General features: G+C 41.5%; 1 protein-coding gene across 1 annotated transcript in view; it reads right to left on the bottom strand.

The window, feature by feature from the left end:
- Window positions 1–13,556, bottom strand: part of lnx2a (ligand of numb-protein X 2a) — a 149,115-nt gene that overhangs the window by 9,832 nt on the left and 125,727 nt on the right. Inside the window, exons 5-8 of the mRNA XM_028799493.2 lie at window positions 12,234–12,433; window positions 10,935–11,303; window positions 10,479–10,652; window positions 7,451–7,628 (exon numbers count right to left, since the gene is read on the bottom strand). Of these exons, the coding sequence (XP_028655326.1) occupies window positions 7,451–7,628; window positions 10,479–10,652; window positions 10,935–11,303; window positions 12,234–12,433 (921 nt within the window). The remainder of the gene's footprint in view (window positions 1–7,450; window positions 7,629–10,478; window positions 10,653–10,934; window positions 11,304–12,233; window positions 12,434–13,556) is intronic.

Raw genomic sequence — 13,556 nt, 5'->3', positions numbered from 1 at the left:
TGATTTAACCAGGCCAGGTCGCTCCCAGGGTGCTGTAACAACACCTACACTTCTAGTGCTCCACCTGTACCTAGGTAGCTGTTTGCTTTGTGTTTATGGAGTTTGACCTCTGCCTGTTTTTAGGATCCTGCCTTTGATTCATGTTTTGTATCTCTATTTCTGCCTGCTGTATACAACATTGTTCTCCTGTTTACTGTTTGACTCGTCTTTGCATTCAATTGTTAAACCTGTTGTCTTGACTTTAGGCTTAATGTCTTCTATTAGGAAAACTGTGAAGATGTAATCATAGTTAAAACGTGTGTTACAAAGTCTGCAGTCTTACAAAATGCACCATAAGCATCAAGTAGTCCACTTCACAGCTGTGACTGGCCCTCGTGAACATCATAGCTACATATACATTTGTTCATTATTGCTAGACCTGAATGTCTGTTTTAAAATGTAAAGCCTGGAGTTTCTTTACAATTCTTTTAGGAATTTCTGATTTTTGGTCATAGCCCCCAGCATAGTATAAAATAATGAATGGACTGGTTCATCATCATTCATAAGATAAATAAGAAAAGGTTTTATTCTGTAAACTTTGTGGATATTTTCTTTTCTAATTATTGCCATTATTATTATATACATTTTCACTAATAGATTTTCCTAGTATCTGACTTTACCCATTTTTATCTTTATAATTATAATATTTCTATTTGTATTTCATGTTATTTCTGTTTTTCACAAGTATTCCATTACACACTGAACTTCTCCTCTACATCCTACAAATGCAAGATAAAATGAGTTGGTGTAGCATTGTTTCGTAAATGTTGGACAACAGAGAAAATCAGAGAGCAAAAAATGACAGACTAGCATTGCGTTGGCTTTTCTGTATAAAAGTAAGAAGGTATAGGGAGGAGGAAATGGTACATTTCTGTGACAGCTTCAATGACTTAGGCCTTTTTAATATTGAGCTGAGAAGGTTAAAAGTCGACATAGTCCATAGCCCATATTATTTTCCTTTCTTAAAACTATGAATCACACACCACAGAACACCAGTTGAAATTAATAGTATTCAAAATGGAAGCCAAAAAGTTCTTCTTCGTTCACATTTCCATCTAGAACAAACTACCAAGTCATGTAGAGTAAGCGGAAACCTTAATTATTAGTTAAACAAACAAGCGTGATGAACTGAATAGTCTTCTCTTGATTGTCAAAAATTATAAATTTTTACCATCTGCAAAACATCTCATTGATTCCCTTGGAAAAGCAGATAAAACATTAAAAAGAAATGACTAAACCACCAGAATGGTAACAGAAATAGTAATAAAAATGTGCATTAATCACAAATTTGACTTCTAATTAAAAAAATTGATTTGAACAAATACCTATTCCCAATGGAACTCTCCTGGACTAGGCCTAAATAAATGATAATCCCTACTGATAAAGAGTACTGACCACTCTGTGTTTACATCATTTTCATTTTTGTCACAATGATAATGAAAATATGGTGCATGTTCAACAGAAAAGTATTAATGCATCTGCTGGAGTCTGCACAATATGTTCTTAAGTCTATAAAAATAAGATTAATGTGTTCTTGTAAAAGTCTTTGTGGTTTACATCCTGGTTATAACATAAACCCCTAAAGAAATATAATTTTTATAGTATATTGTAGCTGTAACTTAAATTTGTCAATAGAAAAAAAAATGTTTATGTTGTGGAACTTGGCCTGGACACAGACAGGCAGACATGTTAATTTCACCACCACACATTTATTTATACTACTACTATTTACAGTTATTGTGCCACAAACCCCAATCTTCCCCAAAGTCCAGGCCAACCACTCTGCCTCTTCGGACCACCTCCTTCTCTCTTTCTTACACCTTGTCCTGCTTCCACCCGACTCCAGCCTTGAATGAAGGGAGGCAGCCCCTTTTATCTGTACCCGGATGTGTTCCAGGTGTGCGCCGGCAATCCCACGGACACGCCCCAGTGTGGCGGAAGTGCCGGCTGTCCTCCCGGAAGCACTCCGGGTGTTCCCTCTCTTCTTGCCCCCAGCACTTCCTGGTGTGGCGGAAGTACTGGGGTCCAGGGTCCTTCAGGCAGGGGGACGCCCCCTGGCGGTGACCACGGGCCCCTACAGGGTTGGGCTTCCAAGCCCTGTACCCGTGGCCCCCAATACAACCAGGGCGGACGCCCCCTCACTGTCTGGAGGAGGAATGAGCCCTCCTCCTGTCTTCCTGGGCGTCCCGGACGGGGCTCAGTGCCCCATCGCCAGCAAAGACACATCAGTCTAAGCGACACAACCTGTGAGGGCGGTTCAACCCCGCAGTGGGTCCTACTATTTGTCCAGGGTCCAATCTGGCACCCTGGAACTCTCTTCTTCGGCACCCTCTCCGAGGTCTTCGCGCCCCTCTGTTCTGCGCCACTCGTGCCTTCGTAGCCTCCGCCGGTTGTGGGGCTGCCCCATCGCCAGCAAAGTGTCCTCCTGCCAGACGGTCCGTCCAATGAGGGCCGGCTTCCCACGAAGCAGGTCCTACTGCTTGTCCCGGTTCCGGTCCTGCAACAGAAACAAGGGGGCAGAGCCACCGCCTGGACACCCTTCCCTGGCGTCCCTCTGTGCCACGCACTGGCAGCGCTCCCCCCTCTGACGGGGACCCCGGAACTTGCCTGTTCGGCACCCCCTCCGCGGGTTCCGTGTCCCTCCTGATGACGATACTGACGGGACCGCCTGCATTCTTTCCTTCTCCGCTGACTTTGGGGATCAACCCTTCTCTGGACGTGCGCACCCAGCTGCACATCCCTTCCTATCGGAGGAACCAGCATTCACCCCTCGATTCCTCCCATCACTCTTGGACAGCCCAACGGTCTGCGTCTGTGCATGAGAAACGCACAGATCCAAGCCCGTCTGCGTCCATACAGAACGACGGGAGACTATCGCAGGCTTGGGGCGTCGGGTGCTAGGACCCAGGGCACTCAACAGCCCCTGTCCTGCCTGCCCTCTCGATGTTGCTCCCCTCACCTCGCGAACAGCCTGCACCGCTGCACCTGCTGTCGGAGATCTCCCTACTCGATACCGCTCATTTGGATCACGGCCAATTTCGGTGGGCTCTCCTTTATGCTGTACGGGGTCGGCTTTACCTACCTTCCCTGCCGTACGACTCTGGCCAAAGGATCCAGCGACGCGTCCTTCTACCGAAGCATGCAGCCTCTGTGATGATGCGCCCGCCTTCTCCTCCAGCTCCTGCAGGTCTGCACGGAGCACACCAAGCATCTGTAACAGCGGCGCTGCAGCCTGAAGGTACTCCTCCAAGACGCAGCACTACTGACAAAGACAGGAATTCAGCCGGCACAGAGCCTACCTGTCTGTCAGCCCCTTGCTTCAACTGCTTCCTGTGGGCCTCCTCCTCTGGCCCAATCGGGTCTCCCCCCGGCACGAGACTGGCATTCCTTGGTCCCGCCTCTATACAGTCATTGGCGGGTACACAAGACACACCAACCAATCCTGTGCCTGTCATGGGGAGGGACATCCGGTCCGCGGCCATTTTGGCTCTTCGCCTCCTAGTGTGGTGACGGGCTGGCTCTTTGGGTTGCAGTATCTCCCTCTCCGCAGCCTCTGCTGCAGCTGCCGCTTCTTGGAAGCCCTGCAGAGCAGCGCGAGTCTGCCACTGACAAGGATCCGGGCAACCCCTGCCTGCTAAACATAGAACACACGCGGCCCCACAGGGCCGGTTGCCGACAAGCAGGGCACTCACCTCATGGGTCCTGTTTGTCCGGGGAAACGTCCCTGGCATGGCCTCTCTCGACACAGCGCCGTCCCGGGCGCCTTCTGTAACGGCACGCTCCCTGGAGCCTGCTGCACCCACGTAAGGCCCGTCGATGTTTTGCCGCACCAGGAGAGAACCTCGTGACCGCGGTCCACTGAAGATCTGTGGAGCAAGATTTTTCCGCGGGGTTGTAGGCACGCTGCTCTCACGGCACGTGTGTGGGCTCCCCTGCTGCGCTGGGCCGTCCACAACATTTTTAAACACAGGTCCCCGCCTTGTATCAGGCGGAGCATCCTGCCGACTACGCCAGCGTGGAACTTGGCCTGGACACAGACAGGCAGACATGTTAATTTCACCACCACACGTTTATTTATACTACTACTATTTACAGTTATTGTGCCACAAACCCCAATCTTCCCCAAAGTCCAGGCCAACCACTCTGCCTCTTCGGACCGCCTCCTTCTCTCTTTCTTACACCTTGTCCTGCTTCCACCCAACTCCAGCCTCGAATGAAGGGAGGCGGCCCCTTTTATCCGTACCCGGATGTGTTCCAGGTGTGCACCGGCAATCCCGCGGACACGCCCCAGTGTGGCGGAAGTGCCGGCTGTCCTCCCGTAAGCACTCTGGGTGTTCCCTGTCTTCTTCCCCCCAGCACTTCCTGGTGTGGCAGAAGTACTGGGGTCCAGGGTCCTTCAGGCAGGGGGACGCCCCCTGGCGGTGACCACGGGCCCCTACAGGGTTGGGCTTCCAAGCCCTGTACCCGTGGCCCCCAATACTACCAGGGCGGATGCACCCTCGCGAGGAATGAGCCCTCCTCCTGTCTTCCTGGGCGTCCCAGCCGGGCATGAGCCCCGTCCGGGTGCCACAATGTAAACTTTAATTTCTAAGCCAATAATACACCTTTTACTTCCTGTATTGTATAAAACAGAACAAGAATATGCAATGATGTAATAATATAGACAACATTTAAAAGAAAAACAGCAAATAAAAAAGGTTTGCAGTTATTTGATAATTGCACAAACCCAGAAAAATGCGGTTTAAGTTTATAACCTAAGTGTTCTGTCAAAAATAAAATGTATTCCTGATTTTTTTCTGAAAAGGCTATTGGGCCAATCATCAAGTTTTGCCATGATATAGTTATAAAGTTTAGATAAATTTTAGAAGAAGATGCAGGAACTAAAACAAACTGTTTCATAACATACTAAACCAAACAAAGACCATCTGATTTACGTGACAACTCTGAAAGCTCAAAAAAATCATGAGAATAATGCTTATTATGCCTAACACCTTTCTGTGGGTTGCATTTTTAAAATATGCCTGGCTGAAAGTGGATAAGAGCTAATAGCAAAAGCATAGAATAATAATGGTCTTAATGCAAATAAAGCATGACATAAACCTCAGGAGCAACAGAATTCTTTAAAGACCAGACCTAAAACCTCTCTCTGTCACTCAAAATGATGAGAGGAAAGCTACAATGCTGCACTCGTTACATAATGAAAATTCAGTAATGATCTGAGTATAAGAAATAGTATTATTTAAGGAATTTATATTTAAGACCATCAGCAAATGGCTTTTTATTGTGTAGCTACGGTTGACCATGCTTTGGGAAAACACGTAAGATACATACTGTACATGATAGTCACACCTTTAGAACCAAGTAACCTTCAGGACCCATCCCCAGGTCTTCAAATGGAACTTAGCTGCTGCTGCTGCCATACTATTTGAAAGTACCTTTTGATATTACAAATTTAACTTTAAGAATAGAGCCATATTAAATGCAAACATCAAGTCAGCAAGTGGAACTTAATGAAAAGTAGTCTAAGTGTAATATTTACATTACTGTAGTAATTACTGTTCAGTTTTCCTCTACTCTTTTTTTTAATTTAATGCCCAACCACAAAATTCCCATATGTACATAATGCATTACACTATTTTGTACATAGACTTTAAAGTCAACAATAATTTCAGAAAAACACTAAAAATATATAGTTGGCATATTGGCACAGTGTAAAGTGCTGCTGTTTCATGGATCCAGCATTATGGGAGTGAATACTATGGCCAGAAATTGTCTTTGTTGGAGTGTGCATGTTCTCTCCATGTCTAGTTGGGTTCTCCTCCAGATACTCTGGTTTCCTCTCACATCTTGATTGGTGATACCAAACTGGTTTGTGAGGGAGTGTGTGTGTGTGTGTGTGTAAGAGTGGGCCCTAGGGTGGAATGAGACTCTGTCCATGACTTTTTCCTTCCTTGTTCCCACTGCTGTCAGGACGGGCTCTGTTTCCCCAATCAAGAATTTTATTGTGGGGCCTGGAAAATGTTATTTTATTAAAAATGTTTACTTTCCAGTGCATTTTACGGTTCAGTATATCTGATACAATTCAGCTTAATTTTGTCATTTTATTGTGACCACCACAGGGGCATATGGCTCCCCAAACAACCGAATACATTAGCCACGGGCACACGTGTTGCAACAAACAAGACTTTTATTTCTGTGCTTTCTGGGGACATGCTTCCAAATAACCATTCTCTACAGCACCAAGCATAACATGGCACACAGCACCCTTGGCTTTTACTTCTCTCTTGTCCTTCTGCCTCCACTCCTACAGTGGCAAGTTTTGTCCCTTTTCCTTGTGGCAGGAAAAGACCGCCTTCCCCCATCCTTCAATTCCTTGGGCATCCCAGCCAAGTTGGACTGCAAGCTGTACTTTACAATATATATATTATATATATATATATATATATAATATATATATATATATATATATATATATATAATATATAATGGGGTGGCCATCCCCAAACCTTTTTCGTTCTGCTGCCTGATATTTTATAATTTATATATATTTAATAAGGGGCTTTGTGAGCCCACCCTGGGGTGAGCCATGCGCCAGCCACTTTGCGTCTCTGCTGCTCGCGTTGTGAATGGGGTGGCTGAACGCACGCTTTGGAGATGCGGACAGATCACCTACTTGCTTACTGCTCCTCCTGCTGTGCTGCATGTTCTGCATCTCGTGCTGCATGTCAATCATTTTATAGCCTGTACAGCAGCTGTCCTTTTGTCTCACTGCTTTGTCTTGCGGGATGCCAAAGTGTCTCTCATGGGACATTCGAGGCTGATTATTACTTTTCTTATTTTTTGAAATTGCACATAGATTATTATTGTTCTCTTGTGCATCCATTTTTGCCTTCTTTTCTCTCCAATGCTTTCATGACTCTTTTTGACGCCTGCTCTTTCTTCTTCACTTAGTCGTTCACGTGCCATCTAGAACGTGTAACATTTTTAAGAGCTGGGAGCTCATGAAGTGTGTCTGCCAAAAGCATTCCAACAACTGCAAGGTTAGATGCCTGTGAACTTGTTTTAAATTGTCTGTAAGTAGGGCGTGACGTGCAAAAGTCACCATCTCATGGGTCTTGCTTCCTAAGGTTGTAATGTCTAGTCTCGCGTGACGTCAAAGTGTCTCTCCGAGATGATCACGTCTCAGGTGATGTCAAAGTGTCTCTCCGAGATGATCACGTCTTGACCCAAGATTTTTTTTTTATATAATATATACACACACACACACACACACACACACACACACGCACACAGTAAGCATTTATGAATACAAGTTACATGTATACATAGAAGCATGTAAGCATAAGCTAGTAATCAATTCACATCCCTGACAAGAGAATTTCTGTAAATCTTATAGAGCCCTGGAACTTACCACGTTTGATCCTGCCATCTCTAGAAAGGCAGCCATGTGGCTGAACACTGGTGACAAAGATGGGCAGTTCACCACTTTTACTCCCGCGTCCCCCGGCTACTGTCATCCCCAAAGACTCATGTGGCTCCTTCTTCACGTTGATCTGCTTCTCTTGACAGGTTACACACTGTGACAGATCCTAGACACACACACAAAAATAATGAAAAAAGCTATGATGACCAGAAATATTTGAATCCTTCATTGATAACTGAATAGATTTATCAATATTACTTTAGTTAGAAATAAATGATAAACATTTTACACTATCTTAAATGTTGCCTAAAAATATTCATATGATGCAGTGTTATGAAGATCTACACTTTACAAAATATGCTCAATGTCACTATAAGACAACCATTCTTATACTTTGTGATGTTTATTAATGTGACTTCCAGATTCTCTGCCCGAGGATGGCAACTTAAGATCCTTATTAATTACATATTTCTTGCCATCCAATATAGTTGCTGTCAGGACTGTTTCTTGTGGTGCTCCAGTGTTGCTTACATCTGTATCAGAAGCACAGTTCTTGAGTCTCACAAACTGTGGTTTGTCTGACAGTCCATTATCCAGGACACCATAGGCTCATCCACCTGCATATCTCTCTGGTTATCCCTTAACAGGGATGGCTAGATGGTATAGAAGGCACTAGAGAAATCAAAAAACATAACTCTCACAGTGCTGTCAGCTCTGTCTAGGTGAGAATTAGCCTTGTGGAGCAGACAGATAACTGCATCCTCCACTCCAATCTTTGTCTGATAGGCAAACTACGGTGGGTCCAAATGGTCTACCACAAGAGGACTCATATAGTCCAAGACCAGTCTCTCAAAGGTCTTCATGATGTGAGACGTCAAGTGCCACTGCTCTATAGTCATTAGGTGAAGAGATGCCTACCTTTCTGGTCAGTAAAACATAACAACTTAAATATCTAAGAATTTAGTCTCTCCTTGTATATGATGGGTAAATGATCTTCCAAATCACCTTGGTGCTTATAGACCTTCTCTGTTCATCTTTATCATCTCCCCTTTTGAAAAATACATAATTACCAGAGTATTCTGCCTAAATAATTTGAAGAATAAACAATAAAAACAAATAATTTGAAAATAAACACTGACTAATAACTCTGTATAATTAATCTGAATTATAAACACTAATAACTTTCAAAAGTAATACATTTATGTAGCACAAAATTACACAACTTTGTTTCTAGATTTTGCATTTTCTATGAATTCTTTGATCACTGTAATATTTGTCATAATAGATTATTCTCATATTAAACAATCTGCATTGTATACCTGTTCTTGTCTTTAGCTTATGTTTTCTGTGGGACTGTTATAAGTGAATTAGTGCAGCCAAAAGCCAACATAGGCAATAACAGAGAAAAGATGACAATCTGACTTATGCACATTTGAAAAAAGGCATGACCAGGAGGACCATATGCAACCAACACAAAGCCAGATGCAGCATCATTTTTTTCTGAATTAGTTAAGTTAGTTACAAAGTTTAAAGTTACCGAGCTCCCGTCAAGTTGGACTTTTGGTCCAGATTTTCCTCCTCCTCAGATATCTGAGGTAAGGTTGCATTTCTCTGTCTGTTCTCAGTAACTTCTACAGTTGCATAGCAGACTTCATTCTCATTGGCTGAATCACATCGTGGTATGGAACGTGCTTGGCTCAAGATTGTAAAGTGCTACAGAGGATGGTGGCGGCAGCACAGAATATTACTGGTACTTAGCTGCCCTTCAATTTAAGGCATATACAACACTTACTGCCTTACAAAGGCAAACAATATACTGTAATTAAACACCTCAGCCATCCGGTATAGTATGTTTTCTTATTCCTGCCTTCTGGCAAATGGTACAGGACCATCAGCATTTGTACCAGTTCCTTCAAGAATAGATATGATCCATAAGTTGCAAGGTCTCTGAACAGATGGGCCAATCATAAAAAAGGGTTCAAACCTGTCCAGGAGAGAATAATGGAAGGGCCGGGAGAATGGGCTTGTCAGGAGCAGGCCGTTCCACCACATGACAGGTGGCAGTGTGCCTTGGAGCTAAACCCAATTAAGACATTGGTAGAGTTGCATGGGAAATGGAGTCCAGAAGTAAAACTCTGTTGGGGTTTTTGGGGCCTGCCAGGGGGTGCTGCCAGAGGATGACTGCCCTGGTTTCTGCATGATCCAGAAGTGCTCCAGATGACTAGGAAAAGAGACTGGAAGTAATTCCTGGTTCAAGCTTAAAAGAAAGGCTACTGCCTCATTTTGGTTGTGTCAGATTCAGGAGTGAGTGGACAACACTCAGTGGGAGGTAGTAGGGAAGAAGAATTGGTTTGGTTTATTGTGGCTGATTATTGGAAAGAGGATTGTTTAAAGGTGCTTGTTGTGAATAAATATTATTTATTTTATCACATCAATGTGTGCTCTATTGCTGTATCTCTGGTTTGGGGCTCTCCGGCACAAGAAATGCAAGTAAGAATTTCTTTGTATTATGTACCCTATGTACAAACATGGTATTAAGTTTGTAGTTGAAGAATGCAGTCCATTAATAGTCCTCATTAGCATGTCTATATGTTGCAGTGTTTGCTTATTTATCCTTACGGTACTGTTTTCACTCAGTGAAACAGCACTTCACAGAGCTTGTCAAATAGAATTGATGCTGAAATTTAAGCAAAAGGTGTTTTCACTGCTCTGTAACTCAGAATTGTTAACTTTTTAAAAAATAAATTAAAAACAAATAATATGCATTTGATTTTAACAGGAAGTATGTCGGATATAATATGTAAGCAAATATTTTGAAAATCTTGTTTAATTTGTCATGAATTCAGGTTTCTGTACAAAACAATTTTTAAAACATGCGTATGTAGACATTCTCCAGCAAGTATATCTAATATACTGTACATAAATTATATATTAATTTAAATGTAAATTGAATACATAATAAAATGATGACACCCTGAAACCCTTACCCTTCTTCAAGAGGAGAGTAATCACTTACCCGATGAGAAACAGTCCTGTTATGATTCTGGTTCATAACTAGTGAAGAGTGATATTGCTGTAGCTGGTGACTATTGCTGTAAAAGCAGGTCTCCCTAAAGTTGTTGGCACTTGATGGTGGAGGGCACTGCTTTCCAGACCGACAGATCACCAGGTTCACTCTTTCTCCGCTAGCCTAAGATAAAAATAAGACCTAGTTAAGTGTTGTACTGTATATGGAAATATGACCAATTAGCCTAAATAAACAAAATAGCATTTTGAACAAGTACACAGATTTTAACTAAAGAAAGCAAGGAATTTTACAAGGCATTTAAAACTAAAATATGAGTCGAACAACAAAACATTTTTTGTACATATTTTATAAGGCATAAACTTAATTTGCATTTTTCTGGGCACTTTTAAATTTTTGCTTGAAAAATATATTCATTCTAAATATTTTTAACTTGCACTACTATACCTGAATGATCTGTGCTGCCAGCTCTGGGGTACCATATCTCAAATCATGTCCATTAATGGCTAGTACTCTGTCATTGCTACAGAGCCTGCCATCCTGAGAAGCAAGTCCACCTTCCAGGAGATCAAGGATAAAGACACCTGGTTCATCTGTCCTACGCACAAGCTTTATCCCAAGTTGTTCACTGGAGTCCCGTTTATTTAATGTTACATGAAAGCTGTCTTCACGTGAGGAGCCATCTTGATGGTGTGCATGTAGCCGATTACCAAAGCGTCGTTCTCGTAGAACAGTGAGGTGCAGGATTAAACAAGGCTGTGAGAGGGTAGCCCTGGCAAAGTTGTGAGGTACATTGCTTATATCAACATTATTTACCTACAAATCAGGAAGGAAAGACAATTTATAACTTATAGTTTAGAAAGATAAGAACTCTTTCTTTTTTCACTTGACTTATTTGACACTAACACAAAGTAGAAAAAAATTGTAAACAAGTAGAGCTGGTGGGTATATGGCAAAAACACAAATTTAAAAAATTAATAAGCCAAGTAGAGAAACACCTTGACAGATACTGGACAAAAACCTGGGTTATTTCATCAAAGACTGAAGGAAAAGTGACACCTGAAAAGTCTCAAAGTAGAAAATCAACAAATCTGAACATTGCCAATTACCTAAGTATCTCATAACACAAGTTCAAATGATCATATTCTGTTTTTCATCAAATTATTTTTTCCACCACAAAACAAATATCCATTAAATTTCTACTGTCATTCAAAGGGGAACAGTTGTATAAATCATCAGACAAAAGTAGACTGGTGATGTTACTGGTCTATTAAGGTACTGGAAAAACTCACATCTCAAAATTCATGGCCATCCCAACCCCTAAACACCATGCATGATTCTTGTGAATTTTCAACAACAACACAGGGACACAGCTGGAAACATGTTATAGAAAATTTCACACATATGACTAAAACGTTTTCTTCACACAGAGAACCACAGACACCTAGAATTAATTACCAAGTAGGGTGGTAGTGGGTAGAACTTCAAAAACTTTCAAAACTCGATCTGATGCTACTTTGGAGAAACTAGGTGGACAGGATTGTTGAGCTTTGCTGGGGGAAATCACCTGTTCACTTGATTTTTTTTTAAATGCTCTAACACTTAAAACTAGAAGAATAGAGAAAGAAAAAGGAGCAGAAAGTACAACAAGAATATCTAATCTTGAGAATACCATTTGTTTGCCAACCATGAGTTGAGCACTAAAGATTAATGACAATGAATGTATACTTAAAACTCAGTAAGTACCTGAAGAATCTGATCACCAGCAAGCAGACGTCCATCTCTGGCGATTATGCCATCTCTGTACACTTCCTGAATGACAATATTAATAAGAGGAGTCTCATTGCCACCAACAATGCTAATTCCTAACTCCATATATGGATTTGACCGGTGGATTTCAATTGAGGTGATTTCGCCTTCAGGTAGTCCAGTTGGCTTTGGGGCAGCTGCCGTGTAAAAGGAAAAAAATGTTAGAAAAATTTAAAATATACTGAAATACTATAAAAATGTCATGGAAAACAGGTGTGTAAAAACTGCTCAGTTTGTTTAACCTAAGAGAACTACTGTGAAGTTTACACTTAAAGCATAAACTTACACATACAACACAACAGCAATTTGTTTCATTAGAGCTCTAAAAGATATGCCAGTACATTTCCTCAAACTGAGAACAACAATACTAAACATTTTTGATTTCCAATATAAAAGATCTGATGTCAAGCCTTATTAAACTATGGTTAGAAATACCTTTAAGAAGGCAGTCCTTTCGTTGGATTTCACATTTGTGTTAAATTGAAGATTAACCTATCACAATGCACAATAGCCACAGTTTTTGATGCTAGTAAGTTAAACAAGTTATACTGTACATCACCCTTTTTTTATAAAAGTACATTTCATGGGGTTTAAGATTTAAAGAGTCATGTTACTCTCTTAACTTTTTCTGCCAACAATATTCAAAAGGAACAGACAAAGTGCAACAACTATAGCAAATACCAATATTTATTAATAGAAAATAACAAAATAATAAATTTGTTCATTGGCCAAACTGTTATAATATTTCATCCACTCTTTTTTGAAACCTGTGAGGGTCTCCACTTCAACTAAATATCTAAATCAGGGGTCTCTAACCTTTCTTCCCCTGAGAGCTACTTTTACAAAATGAAAATGGCAGAGAGCTACTCATGTTTTCTAACGTTTATTCTCATAGCTTATTTCAACCCAAACAAACTGAATAAGCTTGTTTTGCCTGAACATTTACAAAATGTTGGTGTCCACAAACTCACATTTTGCATTAAAACATCACAAAAAATATTTAGTTCACCTGCAAGTGCATTTTGTATGCCTGTATATATTTTCTAGTGTATCTCATACTATTGAATTAAAACATTAATGCTGTCAAAACAAAACAATGTAATTCCAAATACACAGATATTACTTATTAATCTGTCATTTTGTTCCATGTCACTGTTTCACTTACAAGAGTATTCACATGTCCAATTGCATGTGTGATCTGTTTTTTAGTTAGTCAGATGACTGGCACTACATGGAGTCAACAAGGTGTATGGTGGAGTG

The sequence above is a fragment of the Erpetoichthys calabaricus genome, chromosome 4, assembly GCF_900747795.2.
Source record: "Erpetoichthys calabaricus chromosome 4, fErpCal1.3, whole genome shotgun sequence".
NCBI lineage: Eukaryota > Metazoa > Chordata > Cladistia > Polypteriformes > Polypteridae > Erpetoichthys > Erpetoichthys calabaricus.
Note: the sequence above shows the minus strand (reverse complement) of the source record. Positions and strands in the feature narration are given on the sequence as shown.